This window comes from Cryptomeria japonica, chromosome 8 (assembly GCF_030272615.1).
Source record: "Cryptomeria japonica chromosome 8, Sugi_1.0, whole genome shotgun sequence".
Classification (NCBI taxonomy): Eukaryota; Viridiplantae; Streptophyta; class Pinopsida; order Cupressales; family Cupressaceae; genus Cryptomeria; species Cryptomeria japonica.
Window position 1 is genome coordinate 482,772,721 of NC_081412.1, and position 21,875 is coordinate 482,794,595.

At 37.8% G+C, this 21,875-nt stretch overlaps 1 protein-coding gene across 1 annotated transcript in view; it reads left to right on the forward strand.

Moving 5' to 3' along the window:
- LOC131077287 (inner membrane protein PPF-1, chloroplastic) overlaps positions 1-21,875 on the forward strand; it is a 222,106-nt gene that overhangs the window by 162,602 nt on the left and 37,629 nt on the right. The window contains exons 7-8 of the mRNA XM_058014751.2: positions 20,159-20,266; positions 20,442-20,545. Of these exons, the coding sequence (XP_057870734.2) occupies positions 20,159-20,266; positions 20,442-20,545 (212 nt within the window). The remainder of the gene's footprint in view (positions 1-20,158; positions 20,267-20,441; positions 20,546-21,875) is intronic.

A 21,875-nucleotide genomic window follows, 5' to 3' on the forward strand; every position in this document is an offset into this window, starting at 1 on the left:
ACATTGTTGACGTGTATTTTGTACACAATCATACACAGAATAAAATACCGACAGGCATCTTATCCTCTCTTGAGAAAATAGTCTCTAACTGCTGAAGATCTGCAAAAAGGATCAGTTAGATGGACTCCAAGGTTCTTTTAGTGGGGTCTCCACGTGTGGACAAGCTTTTTTAGTGGTATGATGTGATTTGCTGTTTCCTTCAAGGCGTCTTACGGATTCAAAGGCTCGAAGATTTTACTAATCTAAAAAGGAACTTTCAAAAAAAATGGCAAAAGGATAGGGTTTAAGTAAGTCTAATCTAGCCTAACCCTATGAACGACTTAGCATGAATGAGATTTGGCAAGACTCAACCAACTTCAATTTTGCCATAAGATAACAACTCAACTGAAATTAGTGCGATCTTCTAAGGTAATAATGGTGTTCAATGCATCAAAGACCAAGGACACTACTACGAAGGTAGATATCCTAGATGCGAAAATGCTTGAAGGTTAAGGACTCAAAATGTTTTCCAGTCGACCACGCAAAGCGTTCCTACAATCAGCAAGAAGCTAGTGGTTTGGATTGCGAATCCTACCAAATATCAAATCTCACACTTAGTCTTTCAAATTAACAAACTACTTTGATTGAGCGTGATTCAAGTACATCCAACAACCATGAAGATAACTTAAGAAATTTGCAACAAAACACCATAACTTCAATATTTTATTGATTTCCAAGTCATCATATACAACAATTGCTTGAATTTCTCTCTTCAAGACTCAATCTTGCTACAAAATAAAATTTGCTTCTAACTCTAATCTCTCTATTACATCAACTATTATCTCTCACACTTATTCACTATTTTTCTATTATCAAATGAAATGAAAAATGGGGGTATAAATAGCATCCCCAATTACAATGAAAGGTCCAGATTGAAAGTAAATCAATGGACAAGATCATGACACCTAAACCCTAATTAGGGTTTGTTACAAATGACCTCTTTTTTACTGAACAACATTAAATACATAGCCAAATATTAAATTTGGCACAAAAATCTAGGAGGTATCAACCAATGAAAAATAAGATGTCATGTCATCTGTAACAACCTTTCATCTAGAATCTTATTCCCTTTCCAATTCTCTTTCTTAGCATATGCAATGAATTTTGTCACGATTCCTTCGATTTCTATGCTTGGAATCTCGAGAAGATTCTTGATACTCTCTTCTAAGTGGATAACCTGATCAAATGCATCTAGAAGAGCTGTGTCCCAAGTAGGTTCAAGTTCCTTTGTTCTATCAATCAGGAGCATGGTGGCATACATCTGATCATACTGCTCATCTGTAACATCTGCGTCCTTGCGAAAGATGATCTTGATTCTATCCTCAAATTCTTGTAAATCCACATCTGTCTCGACCTCGATCCTTCTGCCAAGAATGGTACGAAGTACCTCAAATACTCTGTCCTGGATCGGATTGATCACCTCCTCAACTTGACCACATCTAACACTGATATCCTCAAAGAGAACACACTTTATATGGAGTAAGGTTGACCACTGAAACAAACTGTGAGAACCACCTTCTAAGATCTTCTCTTGTGCTAAAATTCTTCTGGATGTGTGTCTTATGACTTTCAAGACAGGGATGACAACGTCCTTGGTATGGGCAAATGCAGCTACTGTTGCCATCAATCTGTGAATAATCTCAAGAACTTGGATAGCCTGATGGGTGATCTTCGACATCCTTGTAACAAACTCAATGGCCACCGTGTGAGATCTATCCATCCAACCACATGTACGCTGGACCAGGTTCCTGAATCTTTCTGCTTCATTGATTGATTGAAGGGGTAATGCCTGCAATGGTGATCTAACTGGATCCTGACGTCCCAAAGGTCCATTGATGTGACTGAAATATGTCCTCCATGCACCGACCTCTCTCTCAAGCTTTCTATTCTTTTCCACTTCTTCTCTAAGCTTGTCCTTCAATGCCTCAAATGTGTCGGTGGCATCATCTAAAGTCTGCTCTGCTGTGGAAGGTCCTAACTCAATAGTCTGTATATGGTAGTCTTCTGCTAGGATCTCACCCTCATATTTGTCTGCTGCCGGTGTAGCTATCTGCAGTTTTCTAGATCCAGTCTCATCTCGAATCATCTTGGACATCTTTGTATCCTTCTTCTTCTCTGTTGTCATATGTGAACGTCCAACGAGGCTCTCTAAATCAATTGCACTGTCCTCGTCCTCAATTACGATCACCTTAGTCAATCTTTCCTTCAACCAATCTGGGATATTTGATCTTGTCTCTTGAACTTGAATCTCTTTATGTACTATTTCTTCTTGTCTGGGAGGAGATGTTACTTCATTATCATTATCTAAATCATAATCTTGGAGAGATCCATCGGATGAAGCATGCAGTGCCTGTTCTTCCTCCTGTCTGTCATTCTGTACCATCGATTCCATGGACTCTTCCACTCGAACTGTTCTATCCTCTGGCCTGGAAGAAGTACCTGGTGTCTGATCTTTGTTGGCACCTTGCTTTTTCTTGGAAGGCTCTTTCTTTTCTGATCTTTCTTTTCTCTTCGAACCTCTCGAATGGAGATTGCCCTCACTGGCACATCGAAGGTTACCTTCACCTGAATTCCTAGGTTTAGGATTGCCTTCACTAACACTGGCTCCACCTTCGGTTGGCTTTTCTTCCAAAGTAAAAGACATAGCTATGCCTTGTTCTCTCAACTTCTGATGCTGAACGTCTACCCATCTGCGAGTACAAGACAAGACTGGTGCCATCAAATCATCTAAATCCACGGCCTCGGGCTCATTCCAATTCAAACTTATTGTTTTGCTTTCTCTATCATATGAAGATTGGATGTGCCTGCCGTTGTCCTGAGCTTGGTCGGCTACTCTGTAAATCTTACATTTCCTGATGAAATCCAAAGGCAATCTAGAATGTATCTTTCGTTTCACTTCGAGATCATCTAGGAGATTCATCATAAAATCTTCAATCTGGTACTCATGTCTAAATCTTCTACCGACCGTCTCCTCTAAATGTCCATGTGGATCAAAACTATTCCTCTAAGCAAAAGATGAAAAAGGATACAAGGCTAACTCCTTCTCTGCGTCATCCATGGCTAAGACATTAGGACATACCTCAACTGAATTACCCAAAATAATAGGTACCTGAACTCCATTCTGATGTCTGTGTCTGAATGCCTTCACATATGCTGCCAACTGCCTTGTTACTTCAAGTAACACAATTCTGTCTGTCGGGTACCTCGGCAACATGTATGGAGGTAAAGGACATCCATGCACTCTAATGTAAGTGAACTTGGGAAACTGAATGAACCAAGCACCGTACCTCTTGATTAACTCCTGGGCATCCTGAGATAATCTGTTGTGAATCCCTCCTTGCAACGTCCTTGTGATGTTCATCGTGAAAGTATCATTGATTAACTTGTAGTTCTTCCCTGGTGGATGATGCAAGTAGGTATAGGATTCACAAACTCTGACCTCGCCGGGTCCTCTTCCAATCACTCCTCTGTGAGGTAGTCCTGCGTACTCAACGCTCCTGATTAAGGCATAGATGACGTATGAACTCATGTGGAAGGACTTAGTAGCCCTGAGTCTTCTCAACTGTACGTCTAAGCAATGGCTAATTATCCTAGCCCAATGTATTGTACCCTTTCCTTGAACAATCACCTGGATGAAGTAAAACATCCATTTCTCAAAATAGAAGGCATGAGGTGCTCCTGTAACTCTGTTGAGCATGGTAATCAAATCTCTGTACTCCTCTTGGAAATCAATCCTGTGTGGTGTGTTCGGTACTTTGCTCAGACGGGGACGACTCTTGAGTAGCCAGTTCTTGTTGATTATGCTTAGGCAAGCATCTGGATCATCATCGTACATTGATCTGGCTCCTTCAATGCTCTTGTATATCATGTCCCTATGCTCTGGAAGATGGAAGGCTTCACTTATAGCTTCCTCTGAAAGGTACGCCAAAGTGTTTCCCTCATTGGACACAATTGTCCTGGACTGCGGATTGTAGTGACGGGCACACTCGATCATCAACTCGTGGCACTGAATGGCTGGAGGAAAACCGGCCGCCTTGATGATGCCACTCTCTATTATTCTCCGGGCGACAGGTGATGGCTTGCCGATGTAAGGGACCTCTCGGAACTTCTTCGTGCTAAAGTTCCCCAAGTTTGTATCTCCAATGTTGCTCCACTTAGACACGATCTTGGTCTCCACTTCTTCGGTCTTCTGATCTTCTTTCATGAGAGCCGAGCGACTGGTGGATGCTCCCGCCTTTGGGGTCGCCATACCTACACAACATTTCATTATAAGAAATAGATTTTGCAATAAATAACGTAAATAAGGGAGATAAATTTTAGGAAACCTCATGATAAGTCTCTAGAGTTATTACTTCCTAAAATACAACGATTGAGCCAAGAGATTTAAAATTCAAAATTTCAAAACTTGAAATATGACGATGAATGAATAAAGCAATAACAATAAATCGCCATACCTCGATAGAGAGCTAACTCTAGAATGCAAAAAACAAAATTTGCCTAGGCAAAATTGAGGTATAAAGTAATCTTCAATATGATCTCCTCAAAATTGACTTCGCCACCTCTGGAGAGAACGTGATCTTCAATTATCGCCTTGGACGTGGTCTCAAATGGATCTTCAAATTCGCACCTTGTGTGGTCTCCAAGTGGATCTTCAAATTCGCCTTGGTGTGGTCTCCAAATTCGCACTTTATACTTGATGATATTAGCGCCACCTTTGGTTTGAAATCGCACCACCTTTGATAGCTAAGCGCGCCACCCTTGGATGAATGAAACTCGCACCACCTTTGATAGCTAAGCGCGCACCTCGCACTATATTCGCACTATCTTCGAACACACTTAACACTTTCCTTCGTCTTCCTTAATTCGCTTGTAGAGAGGTAAAATAATGATGTAGAAATGATAGTTTCTACCCCCCTTTATATAGCGCTCTCATCCTTCACCCCTTTGGCCGACTTGGAGATAAAAAACACTTTTAAAAATAATTTTAAATGATTTGCAATAAAATAAGAAGGCCGACCTCCTTAAATGAGCGCTTGAAATCGATTTTTTTATTAATTAAATAATTAATTATTAATGCCTTGCGTTTTTTAATTTGCAAATTTCGATTTTAATAAAGGCAAAATAATTAATAAATGTTTAACGCCATATTAAATGCCAATTTAAATAGGATTTTCAATTTTTAAATCGATTTAGCATTCAAGGAAATTTGAATTGTTTAATTTGGCGCCAAAAATATGAAAATAAAGGGACGTACCTCATCGCTCTGGTCCCTTGGAGAGGGATAGGAGCGATTCACCATCTTTGGCATGATTCTTGCGTTTTCAACGTTCAACTCCTTCATCTCCATGTTGATTTTGCGATGTTTGTTGGGTCCTTCAAATTTGAATTTCATTCCTGTGCGAGCAAGTGCACCTCATGGCCATTATCGCCCTGGTCCCTTGGAGAGGGACAGGAGCGATCCTAAGTTTTTTGCTTGAAATTCTCCATTTTGGTACGATCCTTTCCTTGTATCATCTTCCAAATGCCATTTAAAACCTTGTGCGTCCTTGTCTTAACGTGATTTTCAAAGAATATCATGTGTTTTGCCTAACATCGCCCTTGTCCCTTGGAGAGGGACAGGAGCGATCTCCATGTCTTCACGTTCATCTTGTATCTTTAACCTTCGTACCTCCATTGTAAGGCGAATAATATCATTGCTTGTGTCCTTTGCGCTTATTCTATTTGTCTTCATTATGTGTTTGGACGCATTAAAGGGACCATCGCCCTTGTCCCTTGGAGAGGGACAGGAGCGATCTATGATTTCTCCTTGATCTTGGCGACTTTCAAACTTCGATCTCCTTTGCGATGTCCTTCAAACGTCGTCCTTCGCACTTCCTAACCTTGCTTCGCCTTGATCTTTGAAGGAACGTGAGTGTTTTGATAGTATCGCCTTGGTCCTTGTCCAAAGGACAGGAGCGATATGGGTCTTAGAGTGCACATTCCTTCCATGTGATGACCTTTACAACCTTGCGCTTGATGGAAATGCCCTAAAATGTCTTCGCCACCCTTCGTCTTGACTTGGACCGGTTTAAACTTGAACAAGAAGTAATACAACCATTGTATCGCCCTGGTCCCTTGGAGAGGGACAGGAGCGAACTTGCTCTTGTGGCCTTCATTTCACTTTGTCACCTTCCAAATTTATATTCAATGGATTTGTCATGCTCTACTCCATTCATCCATGCCCTGACATCATCTGCGACCTTGCAAGAAAAGCAATTATATCAAAAATCGCTCTGGTCCCTTCCTGAGGGACAGGAGCGAACTAGGCATTTAACACTGGTATGGACGTCCCAAAAATCTTCAATTTATATTCAATGCGTTCATCTCATGTTCTCCTTTGTTTTTGAACGTAAACTTGCCTTGACCCTTGTCTGGATTTTGCAAAATGAAGGAAATCGCTCTGGTCCCTGGGAGAGGGACGAGAGCTACAAGGTACCTCGCCCTGGTCCCTTGGAGAGGGACAGGAGCGATTTAGTCAATATAGGTCATTTTCCTTCGTTTTTGCATCTCAAATTATATTCATTTGGCAAAGTATCTTCCTTTGGACGTCCTCAAATTGCTAAGTCATCAAAATCTTGCAAGGACAAGGCGAAATTTGATTTGTAGCTCCGGTCCTTCACTGAGGGACAGGAGCGATTTTCCTCCTGGAGGCATTTCTGTGCTCATAAAAATCTTCAATTTATATTCAATGGAAAGATCCCGTCGTTCTCCATCACTTCAAACGTAAAATTTGTCTGGACTCTGCAAGGATGATGAGATATTTGAAAATGAGCTCCCGTCCTTCACTGAGGGACAGGAGCGATTTTGCTCCTACAGGCCAAAATAACAAGATTTTTCACATTTTAACACTTCACGAGGCGAAAACAAATCAATTCCAATGCCCAGGATCAAAATTCAAAAAAGTCAAAATTTGGTCAAAATATTCAATCAGACAAAAATTCACATTGACAGTCAACACTTAGACAAATTTAAGCTCTGCATGAACATTCCAATTGAAAATTAGACCATTTTGGCGAATTTATTGCATTCAAAATTTGCATTCTAGAAAAGAAGCTTAAAAGCTCTCAAAAAACAACTGGATTTTGGCTTGAAAAGGCAGAATTTAAAACCCTAAGGCTTGGCCCTAAATCCAGACAACTAACTGACTAACAAAACCCTAAAAACAAAAGCGAAAACGAGCGAAAAACAAGCAAAAAGAGGGGGTCCCCATTTGCGATGGGGCGATGTGTGAAATGGTCACAACAAACATACAACATACAACAAACAACAACATCTATACCTTCGCATATAAGGATACAAACATCCTTACAACAAGGTACTAGTACTTGTTTTACATTACAGTCATTTACATTTACAGCATTTCTCATTTCTTGGTTAATTCCAAAACCGGGGTTTGACCTAAGGGCAAACCCCTAATCCCTAACCCCCCAATCGTCTTCGCTTTTCTGTGTGTAGGTTGCAGGTACGCGGCTGAAATTGAAGATCTGGAATCCTTGTGCAGAGACGAACAGATCCCCCTTCGTTTCGCGGATTTTTCGGAGGACCGTGTGCACGCCAGGCACCATCTCCCCGTCAACTTTTGCTCAAATTTGCAGGACAGCGCCGTCTCGACATATTACTGCTAATTCCAGGTCCGCAGCTTCATATCATATCACTATCTCTATTTATAAGTGAATCTTTCTTGCTTCTACATGCATTCCTAGTTCAATCTTTCTATCTACATTCTTTACAAAAGAGGGTATCCTTGCTATCACAACCCTTGAAACTCATATAGAATCCAATCTTGCATTGCATGGGATTGGATCTTGTGGGTTTCAACCCCTCTTTTGAATGTAAAGTCCCTCCTAAGTGAAAACCATCAACCCTAGTGACTCTCCCTTCTCTCTCCTTGGAGTTGGGGAGGGGAAAACGACTAGGGTTCGATTTTTCCACTTTACACATTAATCACAATTGACCTTGTGCATGCAATTTGACAGTATAACTTGAACAATGAAAAGCAAATATCCTTAGAGAGCTATCTAGGGTCATTACAGTGGTATCAGAGCTGGTAAATCTGCCAGCCTATGAAGGTTTATGAGTGAGAGGGAGAGAAGATATTATAACAGGGAGATAAGAAGATAGTGGAAGCCTGCCCAAGTTCTGGAGGGTGAGACAACTTCCAATATCTTGGGTATCCACCAATAGACCTAACAGTCCTGAATTTTCTTCAAGAAATAGTGAGCAAAGAGGCATAAGCATGGGGGATAGAGGAGATCTTATAGACCGTATAGATCAATTTATGGCAGAACAAAGAACCACTCAACAGCAGATGGCACAATTGTTGGACATGTTGACTCAAACCATGATAAATACTAATAACAATCACAATAACAATAATAATAATAACCAGGGTGGCAATAATGGAGGCAACAATGGAAATGAAGACAATTAAATCAACAATAGAACTCCAAATCATCATATTCCTACAACCAATTCTATACCCGTGATACCTATTTTCCCACTTAGAGTGAAACATCGAGAAGGCAATGAACCTCATTGGTAGATTTACAAGATTAAATCCACCAATATTGGATAGATGGAGGATTGCAAATAGATATGTCCCTTAGAGACTATATGGACCTAAGAATGAGGCACTTGCCCAACAGGGGTAATAGAGACAATCACTATGATCTAAGGAGGAAAATTGGTAAGCTTAATTTACCATACTTTGATGGTTTGGGAAAAACCACAACACGTGCTTGGGTTCAAAAGGTCGACACATACCTTAAACTTAATCCAATGCCAGAGGACGAAGCAATCAAATATGCTGCCCAACATCTCGACGGGGTGGCTCATGAATTTCCATGAACAAATTACTTCATATGTGGAATTCATGGAGAAGCTAATAGAAAGGTTTGACAACAAGGATCTTGAGCTCCACTTTAAAGAATTGCTACAACTTAAGTAATGGGGAACCATTGATGAACATATTGCAGACTTCCAAAGACTTTCCGTATTGGTTATTGACGTTTCCAAAAGGAGGTTGGTTGTTCTACTTATGGATGGCCTAATGGACCCTCTAAGGGGTTGGGTCAAAGCTCTCAACCCTAGTACACTTCAAGAAGCAGTTAAGAAGGCTAGGGATATGGACTCCGCTACGACAAAGAACAAAATTCCATCAAAGGCGTCATCAATTTACGAGGACAAATCAAAACAACCTTTCCAAAAGGAATGGCCAAAGAGAAATAGAATGGATGAAGAAACTAGACAAGAGCTAAGGAGGAAGAAACTTTTCTTTAATTGCGAAGAACCCTGGTAACAAGGACATAAATGCCTCAACAAGGGAAAAGTCTATTATATTGAGGTTGTGTCAGTTAACGATGAAGAAGACAAATTTGATCAAATTATTGAGCAAGATGAAACAAATGAAGAACCATGGATGGTAAAGGACCCTCCACCTAAAGAAAAGAAGGGTGGTGTAATTGTCGCTATGAACAAAACTCCAAGATTTATTTTCTTTAAGGTTTGTGGTGTATTGTAAGGACAAAAGATAACGGTGCTAATTTATAGTGGAGCTATTCATAACTCTATTGATTCAGCATTGGTCATCAAAGAGGGACTTCAAACAGTTGAGCATGAAGGGTTTAGTGTGATAGTGTCAGGTGGCTATCAAATTTCTTGCTCAACAAAAGAACCAAAATTGAAAATTACAATCGATGACTATAGAGTCACCAATGATTTTTTATGTTGTGGAGTTGGGTGATACCAATGCTATACTTGGTATCCAATGGATGATGTATAGTGGTAAGTACTCACAATTTTTTCAAATAATGGAATTTAAATTCAAGGTAGATGGCAGGAAAATGGTATTTAAGGGACTATCCAATAGAGCTACTCAATTTGTATCAATCAAGAGGATGGAGGGCATATTTAGGCATGGAGATGTTGCTTGGGCTGCACAATATCTTGTTTCCTCCAAATATCTGAGCAACAAGCTTAAGTATATTCATGATGACTTACAGCCAATTTTGGATAGGCATAGTATAGTTTTTGGGGACATACCACTAGGGAGGCCTCCAAACAAAGGATTTGAAAACACTATCGAGTTAGAAGAGGGTGCAAAACCTGTCATCACAACATCATATTGGCACCTCGAGAAGTTCAAGGATGAAATTGAGAAATCCATCAAGGAGTTACTTGAAATGGAACATATAAGGCCTAGCTCAAGATCATTGGCATCTTCCGTGGTGTTCGTAAAGAAAAAGGATGGAACTCTTGGAAAGTGCATTGACTACCGAGCCTTCAATGAAAAAAATAAATCTAAGGTTGCTTGTGGGCAAGCAATTCCAAGGAGGGGAGACTGAAATAACCCCATTCATTCACTAAGACAAAGCGTTCAAGGAAAAGGGCATCGATCAAAGGCATAAGGACATTCCATACACTATCGCTGTCCAAGGAAGGAACCAATACGATCTGAAGTTAATTCACTCACTAATGACATCGCTAGTAACAAGGAAGCACGATTTGGTACATAACTAATTCAGTTTGTTTGCAAGGGTTATGGATGTGGAGATAGAACTTCTCACATCATGCCCCTTTGCTGCATATTAAGGGAGGATCATGAACTCATCAAAATGCAGGCAGATTTGTTTTTATATACTTCATATTTGAAGTGCTCAAAGAGCATTAGAACTGCCGAGTGAAGGTGGTGTTTACCCATCTGTTTGCAGGGCTAAGGATGCATGTGTAGAAAGTAAATTAAGAAGAAAAGGCATCAAAATATCGCATGGTTGCAAGGAGATAATGCATGAAGAGCGATCATAATATAAGAATCAGAATATTCTGAGTATTTCTAGCCATGATAGAGAGAGAGAGGATTGCAAGTTGGGGAAGGGTGTTGGGGTTACCTTCTAGGCATGCCACCTCATGGTATAAGACCAAGGAGTTCCATGAGGCCAAAGGGTGCTGCCTTCGGGCCTATGAAGGATAGACTTTATAAGCACTCTGTTGTGATGGCCCTCATGCTTTCTATCATGGTGAATGAATGCCTTAATCATGAGACATAGGATAGGGGTAACAAGGTTAAGGAAAACGGTGATAGGATCCCTCACTAGGTATTCCACCTCATATGGTATGGGCCACATGAGGCCAAGGGTGAATGAGATCTGCCCTTGGGCCTAGGGTAGAGGGTCTCTAGGGCACTGTATCTAGTCACCCTCTTCTGTACCCTCTATGATTGAACTCTCAAGCATAATTTAATATTGTATTTAGAACTATATCTTACATATGTATGATTAGTGTTTCCTAATTAATAGATCTATTTAATGAAATATGATTATTGTATATTTTCTAACTTGTAGAGTTTTCAGTCAAAGTAACAGGTATCTCTAACCCATATTCCCCTTCAATTAGGGCAAAAATTGGGTAACTCTAATTTGGGGACATTACATTATGTTCGTGGATTATAGAAATTTTGTGACTTGTTCTTTACTTATATTGTTCCAATTCAAGACCTTAACATAATAATCACAATTGACCTTCTTGTGTATACAAGTTGACACTATAACTTGAACAACAAAAGGCAAAAACCCCTAGAGAGCTATCTAGAGTCATTAGAGTTTTAGCTTTAGTAGAAAATCCATCAAATTTTTGAAACAATTATATTTTTAAAAATTGTTATTTTAGTAGGTATGCTTTATTGGAATGGCGAGGATCAAAAATCCAAATTTCTAATTTTAGAATGTTACTTTTTTAGAGACACTCATCAATTTCATATCCATGGATAGGGTTTTGACAATTTTCATAGTCTATAGAAAACATTTGTCATATTTTAGAGACCTTAGAAGATTTGGCGAAATTGCAAGTCAAATTCTAGATTTTCAAAAATGAATTAAGTGGCAACTTTTTGCTTTTCTTGAGGGAACAAAGATGAGCCTATTTTTGGGCCTTCGTACTTAATTATTTGTTTTGGGATTAGAATTTTATATTGCTTCAAGAGTTGTTTTATTTCCTTCAAATCAGTAATCGAGTTACTTTGGAAAGAGCTAGTACCATGCACCAGATAATTCAGGTACATGATTCTACCTCTGCCTCCAGTTTATCTATTCAAAAATGTGTTGTGAAGGACCCTGCTAAGTTAGCATTCACTCTCTCTAGCTCCACCAGCTAAATTGTGACTGCCTTACCAATACATCTCCTGTGTGCTACAAACCATTTCAATGGAAACATATGATTCAGTTCTCCCTTTTTCCTACTCCATTTATCTTTGGTAAATAAGGTTGGGGGGCTCGAATGCTAGTCCCAACTATCTAAAAAACCATTGCCCTCTTTTAAGGCTAGTGTACAAACCTATAGAAGTAAGAAATCTTATCTACATATATTATTGGCCAATATTAATGATTCCTTGCAGAGGCTCTTGGCGCCTGTGGCATTTAAGACACGAAGAAGCACTCAATTCAGCAGCTGACCTCTGTTTTGGTATCTTATATCTAGGAACACAAGATCAACCAGCATTGATGCAAGTACCTTGTGAAATAGTTTGGGTTGCTAGACCTAATGAGGAAAAACATTATTGGCCTTCAAACTTGGTTGGAGGCCATCAAAGAAATTCTCACCAATGAACGACAAAGGATTCAATTGCTGGATGTGATGTCATGGAACTGCCAACAATTCACAACTCATTTTGCCACAAATGGTATGAGGATTCACTACATTCCAGATTACCTAGGGTGTCCCATGGTTCCTCAACTCCCAACAAATGAAGGAACAACCAGCAAGGGTGGATCCATCAAGATTATAATGCCCACAACATTGGAGTGCAACACAGCAAGAGGCAGAGATTGCACCACATTCATGGACTGGTATGAAGATACTTATAACTTTCTTGTGCATATTTCAGAGATACTAGTTCAGTGCCTTGCTTGTAATTTTATAACTAAAGTTACAAGGCTCAGAGTCATCTCGAACTCAACAAGCTGATTTTTGACTCAGACTCAGACTTGGGGCCTAGACTTGGCAAATTGAAAACCTCAAGAAATTCAGAGATTTTTAAGGATTTAAACTTCTTTCATGCATCCTTTAATACACAAATCATAAAGACAATAACCTCATCAAATAGAGGCTACTTTATCACATACCTAAGTATACATTGATTACATAACTATAAGTGCAAAGATAGGTCCTGGATGATGATGTAGCCATGATATTTGCTTGTGTCCCAGTGATTGGTGTGTATATTCAAGTGAGGAATTTATTATTAAAGTTTTATTTGAAGCGTTCAAGACTGCATGTTTTATTGTCAAACTTAATAACAAATAGGAATGGCTATGTAAAAAGATAAATGGTTATGTTCTAGTTTGATCGTAGCTAGGATAGTAATAGATGGGATTCTTTTATGAGTTGTCCATGCATTGTGCAGGGCATGATTGATATATTTTTGCATTATGAAAATGGCATTTCTAGCCAACTATGAATTAACTTGTATTTAGTAGTACAATGATTGTAGCTTGCCAACTTTGCCTAAGGTTGTCCTTGTATACTAGACAAGTTGTCCAATTTATGAAACAAGATAATTCTTGATTGTGGGTTTGACTGTGAAGATGTAGAGATTTGGATTAGAGGATATGTATTTTGTAAATTTGATGATCATGATTCATCATATGCCTATTACTTGCTTAGAATTATACTTTGATGGGTGTTTGGGGGCAACACCTCAAAGGGGTTGACGGGCGGAGCCCCCACCACCAAGCCCAAATGAAGACCTTCAAAACCACATAGACCTTCATGGCACATGCCATTTTCATATTTTTTTTGTAAATTTGTAATATTCCCACAATTTTTTTTGAATAATTTCTAGTTACAGCACAACAAGAACCTGTTAAGGTTAGGAAATTAAAATACAATATTGCTGAAATTGTAACCCTTCCACTTTCTGATCACCAAGTGCCCAATATGGGAAGGTGAGAGCATATGGTGTTGAGGGGATCGTTAGCTTCAAATAATTGAAATATTACAATGCTTGGGCGGCAAGCCAACCCTTCTGCTTATACAACGGCTGGCAAAAAACTGAAGAAATCACCTGACGGTAAACTAGCCATGGACAAGCCAAGAAACTGAAATAACAATCACTCAACCACTTATCCAGCGGGAGGACTGTGAATGAAATTAACAATCAACTCTACCGCTTAAGCAGTGGGAGGACTATATTACAAAATTCAGATATAGGCGGCTAGCCAACCTCTTCCACTTCTTCAGTGGGAAATGAAGAGCAATTCCAAATATTACTTGCTGATAGTACTACTATTCAACATTACAATAATTATCATGTCTGCAATAAAGGGAATTCACTGAACATAGCTGCACATATAGCTCAATCAGCTCCACCAGGACAAGGGACTCTCCACACAAGAAAAAACACTCCAAACTCAGAAATTTCTAAATCTGATATACTCTCAGCACGCTGAAAACACACAGACCAGCAACACCAAATCCCACTAAAACACTCACAACTCTCTCAATTCTTAACCGAATTACATGAGACTGAAAGCATATGACTCCTAGGAGGTAGGCGATCAAGCCTAGAACAAAAAACTACAACAAACTGACCCAAATACAATATGCACGCATCCCAAAGCACTCAGCCACATGGTACGACCAGCTATGGGGGTGATTTGCTAAAATAAAATCCAAGACACCATTTTAAGCTCTATAAACTCACAAAATGAATCGCCCAAACCAAATAGAGAGATAGATGAAATACCCAGAACGAAGAGAATAACACACTGAGACTAGCGACCAATAATCCACTAAAGCACACTTCGCGACCAGCAACATGAACACTCAAAAAACACTCCAAACACCTGGAACTGATACATAAATTTGCAACATTGTTCTTCAATCCACTCCTCTAAATGAAGAGAGGTCACAAGCTCGACTAGTTGCTATATTGCAAGCAAGAATCAAGTGGTAGCTAGGAGGTATGCATTCCCCGAAGCTTCATTTCAAATTTTGGCAACACTTTGTTATAATTTCTTCATGGATGACAAATGAGAAGCCCAACACTCATATTTATAGATTCAAGAGGCTCAAATTCAAATTCACATGGCGCCCAAATCCTCTTTTTTTCATTTGATTTTCATTTCATGGCACTCCAAGACTTGGCGTCCCCTCCTTAAGTCCTCTAGTTGAACTTTTTCCTTGGTCAACATGTTACAACATAAAAAACATTATAAACATGAAATACTTTTCATCCTTGGTGCCACCTGACTTGGGGAATAAAATTGAGACCTAGGATAAAAAATATAGTTCTCCCCTTCCTAAGTTGTCCCACCAGTTAAATCAAATATTAAAACCTTAGCTAAGGTATTAATATAAAATAAATCATCTTTAATTCAAAACTGATTAACGCCAAACTGAGCCGGGAACTGAAGTGCTAAAAACCATCAAAACTTAACTGGGTTGGAGCTCTGTACTGAATTGGTAAAAATAGTATTGCCTGAAATAGCACTTACTAAAAATAGTAAGTTCTGAAAACAACTCCAAAAAGATTGCTCTTCGAACCTTGTGGATGAGCTCAAAAAACCTAGAAAAACCTAGAAACCTTGACGGCTGCCATCAACTTACTAAAAATAGTAAGTTTTGAAAACTTCCCTAAACTGAATGCATGTCACACCTTTGCGAAGCTCTTAGAAAACCTAGAAGGAATCCATAGTTTGAATTGTAGAATTCCAACTAGTCAATCATCAAATGGCTCACGCAAACCTCTACAAAAGTTGGAAACCCTAATTTATGCTTCCAATTAGCCTACGGGTCTCCCGAATAGGCTAATGGCCAATTGAACTTCTCACCATTGAGAAGGGGACATTACAAAATCCTAGGTGAGCATGTTATAAACCAAACAAACATTGAAAAGTTGCAAGTTTTTTTTAAAAATTAATTGAAATGGTGAGTCTACTCTGCTAGACTTGCCTAGACTCGGCAAGTTTAGCGAGTCCCCTATATTGGTGATTCTGGCAAGTACGTTGTAACCGAGTCCCCTAGACTCGATGAGGGTCACTCGCCTCGAGACTTGCCGAGTCTTGGCGAGTATTTTAACTCTGGTTATAACTAATGTTTATATATTCTAGTTTTTTAGGGTATCAATCTGGTTACTGTTGCATACGTTATAGCTTATGAAATCTGTCTTTTGTCTTAATCTTCTCTATTTTTATTTTATAATGAAGTTTTAGACATGTGGGAAACTAAATTCTCCAATGTAACAGATCTGTTCGTATGCTGTTCTATGGTATAGTCACCGAGAAACTCTACTTTTGAGAAGAGGACCACATCCCTGGCCCTGTATCCATATCTTCTTGTGACATTTTTTAATATAAATTTAGGTATACCATCATTCATTTACTCTAATCCCTTGGTTTGAAAAGATGTCACTGCCCCTTAATTCATACACACATCTCTAGGTTACAGTTCTATAGTATTAAATATCTTTTAATTTTTTTAGCTCTCCTGCACTTCTGCTAATTGAGGCCCTTCTCCCCTTTTCTGTCATTGTAGATCCTTCTTTCTAGCCTTTGGAACATCTCCGTTGATGACTTTTTTGTCATTAATTTTTGGATATTGTTTGAAAATATTATGCCTTTTGTAGTGCATATCTTTTGGGAAAAGAAAAATATAAATTTAAGAGCTTCTACAATAACAATAAAAGTGGAGGAAAAGGTATATCAAAGTATACTCTATGTTCCCAATCAGGTCAATTGAGTCATGTAGGAACAAGTCATGAAAAATTGATGGAGGTGAGTTTGGGTGAGATTGTCATGCATTTATGCATCTTTTCTAATTAATTAATATAATAATTGTGTTCGAGGTGGTGCTAAATTTATTCAATTGTCTTCTAGTACAGGCCCTGAAATCTTATATGATTGGGCTTCTAAAACCCTTCAATTTGATTCTCAGAACTTTTGGTTTCGCCACAAATTGTGTGGCTTCATTTGGCTCCTTTCATTCTATTATATGCACTTCCAAAGATCATTAGAACATTTCAGTGCAGACTTGATACTTACCAATTGCCATTTAACTGTAATACTAAAAAGTAAAATGTAATGCCTACTGTGCATTGCCAGAGGTAGTTTTCCAACGAATAATTATTTTATTTATCAAGTTTAACACTCAAAAAATTTCTTTGAGCTAAGCAGTAGCTTAGTGACAGGGTAACCTGGGGAAGGAGAATTATGCCTCTATGCTATATTGTGGATGCCCTAACCCTTGTAAATTGGTATTTGGTATATTAAGAATGTCACTATGTAAATTAATTTTCAATAAGATTATACGGATTGCTAAGGCTGTAAGGTGTACAAATGAATCTTCCAGCTGGTAGTATATGGCTAAAGACATTGTGTATTATGGCTGTATGGCACACATTATTATTAGAGATTATCTCTTAATGGCATTGGACCATGATATTAATATGGTCCCATTACCTTGTCCTTCAAAATCAGTAACTTTCTTTGAATTGGTTAAGGTTCTTACTCGTCTATCAAGTTTGGTCTAGATTATACAATTTTCTAACCAAATATTTTCTTGTTATTGTTAGATCCATTTAAGCCCAATATTCTCCAAGCATTTGCCTTTCTAAAGCATTTTGCTCTTGAAGATATTTTTAAAATATTAATACAGATATGTAATTTATAATTATACTGATAATTGAACTTATTTTTTGATCTATAAATGAAGAAAAACTACTTATTAGTTCTCTAAATTCTGTTTTATGCATGCTTATTTTACATATTTATGTGTTTCTTAATGTTTGGAATTTTATCAAGTCCTTTTTCTGAGTGAAATTTAGGAATGTTGGGTTATTACGAAGTTTGATGTTTAAACTGTAGAAAAGAGACACAAGTATAAGCAATTTAGGAATAAAAGTAGGCATCTATTGTTTTCTTCAAATTATTTTTGGGCAGATAAAAATGCCTTGACATTTCTTAACTTTGCAAGCCAATGCAGATTGGGCTTATGCTGTTACTTATTCATTGTGTAGTAGTAAGAAAATTTGTTCAAATTTATTGATTATATAATTCTCTGAGTTTCCTCTATGTTTGAGCTCTCTGCTATTTGCGAATGTTTATTGAAGAGCTAATATCTGTAACTGGTAATTTAATCTATTTGTGGATCGGTGTTGCTTAAAGATGAAGTAACAACTCTGAATTTAAATTTTCAGAGGATTGTAGTAAATTTCGACTTATGCCTTTTTTGTTGTGAATTGTTATTTTATTGTAGAAGCTGAAAATGTCCTTCAATACTTTGGAAATCATTCTGTTTCAATCAAAGTTACCCCGAGTTTCCGGGACGGGGACGGCAGGGGACGGCGGGACGCGTTTCCGGGACGGCAAATTTTTTTGCCAAATTTGGGGACGGCGGGGGACGGCAAAGGGGACGGCTATTAAAATATAGGAAATATTTAAAATATATAGGAAAATTTCAAAATTCTAAATGTTCATATGAAAACATGGATAAAGCATGCATACATACATTATATTCATATGAAAACAATAAAACATGGAAATGGCATGTGTATGATACTATGAAAAGTTGAAGACATTTTAGAATGTAAATTCTGAACATACAACATTGTTAATACTCAATAGACAGTATGCAATTATGCATTCATAAATCAGAATTTCAATTCATTCACATTGTCAATATGCATATCATAATAGATATTAAAGAAATAACATACAAAATGTCAAAACAAAGAGGTTAAATTTTCCCTACTTCTATCGATGCGGTTTCCCCCCATATTTTTCAACGGGGGTTTGGGGGCAGCGCCCCCAAGGTGGGGTCAAGGGGCAGCGCCCCTTGCGCGCTCCCTGTCACGATACAGGGCGGGGTCGAGGGGCAGCGCCCCGCGAGGCCAAAAAAACTTATTCTTTCATAAAGGTGTTGGGTGTTATTTTTCTATTAACTCGCCGAGTTTGGCGATTTTCTAATCTCTGTGTCAAAATGCCCAAAGGCTACACTGCTGCCATATAGTTTCATTGTCAAAATTATGAATTAAATTAATGTTATCTTTTAATTTTTTTATTTTTACTAACAATTTGAATTAATAAGGGGCCTATATTAGAAAATTTTTTAAAAAATTTGAAAATACAACTTTTTTTAGTTTTTTAATATTTATTAATGGCCTTAGATAAGGGGGATGTCTAGCCGTCCCCGGGACGTACGGACGTCCCCCAAGGCTAGGGCAGGCGTCCCCCCGTTTCGGGGACGTCCCCTAAAAATATAGGGCAATTTGGGGACGGGGGGAAACGTCCCCTGGCTGTCCCCAAGTCCCCGAAACGTCCCCGAGACGGGGACAGGGGTTTTCAGGTCGGGGACGCGTCCCCGGGTAACTCTGGTTTCAATGTATATCTGTGTTCTCTTCTCCTATTGTTTTCTTCTTAGTTTATTTTATTTCCCTACACTTAGAGTAGTTTTAGTTTTTTTTTTACAATCTTAGCATAGGTGAACTGTACTAAGATAGAATTTTCATTAAAGCAGGAGGGTGTACGACCCATAACTATTATAATATTATTTGCAAAATTTACCTTGTCAATAGCAAGTTATAATATTATAATATTACATCCCTACCTTGAGACGCCCAACAATCAGGCTCTGACTGACTTTGTCTTCAATTTCACTAGATATACAGCTCTAGGATATTGTAATTGTTTAGATAATCTTATTGGTTTTTAATATATTGTTTCTTTCAATGTCCTATTTTGACTTTCTCTCCGTGTTGTGGGATTCTATATATGAATCTTTTTATATGGTCTTTTACCTTAAGATTCTGAGAATGTTGAAAAGCAATAAGATATTAACAATTATTGACTTAACTAATGACCATACCCATTTTAAAAATGTCCTTGGTTACATATATTTTAATAGTGTGTGTGATTCACCTAATGTGACGTTTTCCAAATCTGGTGCTAGTATCACCATGGAAAAAGCTCAAGGAACTAAAAAAATTGATCGCTTGTATATGTGGGTAATCTGTGTTTTTGTGTACAAAGTAAAGTGGGAAATATTTAATGAATTTTTCCTCTGATTCAGAGATTTTATTTTGTCCTTGCAGGATGGTCATCCACCTTTGGGTTGGTTAGATACATTTGCTTATCTTGTTTTGCCAGTTTTGCTTGTTGCTTCTCAGTATGTATCAATGCAGATCATGCAGACACCTCAGGTGTGTATTGTCAATACTAGATACTGTTTTGATAAATATCAATTGAGATCATAAATAATGCCAAGAAAGTGATTTTAGCCAAGGGGATTCCTGTCATGTTCTGTTATTCAGTAAATAATCAATATGCAATGTCACCATTAAATTTGATGTGATTTTATCTTGAGTAATATTGCAGGCTGATGATCCAAGTCAAAAGAACACACAAATCATACTAAAGTTTCTTCCTCTTATGATTGGTTATTTCTCTCTTTCTGTACCATCGGGATTGAGCATTTACTGGTTGGTATCAAAGATTTATTGAAAAAATATAAAATTTTGTTTTTGATCAATTCTTCCATTATAATCAAGATAAAAAGTGTGAGATGCAATGCTTAAAGTACATTAGTCTGATGTTAGTTGTAATGATTCTTAGGTAGACAAGGATCCCTCAATAAATTCAAAACGAAGAAAAGGGATTAATTCATGTGTTTTTCAGCTCTTTTGCTTTGTAGACATTACAATAGAATAATATTTTAGTAGTTAAAACATGCAGTATTAGCTTTTAAGTCTCACCAGTGTGAATGAGTATTCTATTTTCTAGATTTTTAATTTGCATTTAATAATGAAATTTAAATATATTGAAACTTTTCTAGCTTGGGATTATCTTTTTGAATTTTTTTCCGGTAATGACTTAATAGCTTTAGATATAGACAAGCATGATGAGTAGCATAATTTATCACTTTTGCTGACTTAGAGATTTTCCTTGATAATTGTTGTATAAAATTTGTCACTTTTTCAAATGAGTAACAATTTAATATTGCACATACAATCTCTAGAGCCTTGTAGCGAGTTATCCTAATATATTTTTTGGTAAATTCCACTACTGATAATTGTTTCAACAAATACAATACATGCAATAGTCCAGTTCTGTTGGGTTGTTTTGATTGGTATTGGGATTTAAATGGTTTCATTTGACTTTCATTTCATATTGAATAACTTCATAATTTAAACATCAAAAATAATGACAAGCTAACAATAATGATCAAACATTTCAGACTGAATATCTGCTGTCATAACAGTAACAATCTTCATCAAAATGACAACTAGGAAGCAAGCCACAAACTAACTTACAGGTATGATTCAGCACCATAAACTTCTGGAAGAAAATATAGCATCATGTTTGATGGAATGAGATAATATCTCTCAGGAATCTTCAGGAGACCAGCAACATCTCTGCTACTTCCAAATCCACTAATCCATGCTCATGGTGGCTAGTTAACTGGAAAATTTGCAGCAATCAGTCATGAGAAAGAGACTGTCAAATAGCCCTGAGCCTGAACATTTGCAAATAGTAGCAACAAAAAGCTTAATTCCATGCCAATAACAAGTTGTCATAAACAGTGAAATATAACTGAGTTTTCTCCAGTGACAGGATGTAATAATCATCCCTAATTTGCCAATGAATCTTTTGCACCTTCTCTTCTTTGGAACACTCAGGAATTATATCAAAACAGTTGGCATGCAATTATATCAAACAGTTGGCTTACAAACTCACATCAATCCAATCATAGGTATTAAGTCATTGTATTCACTAACTTACTAAATCAATGATAGTTTTAACAAACTGATT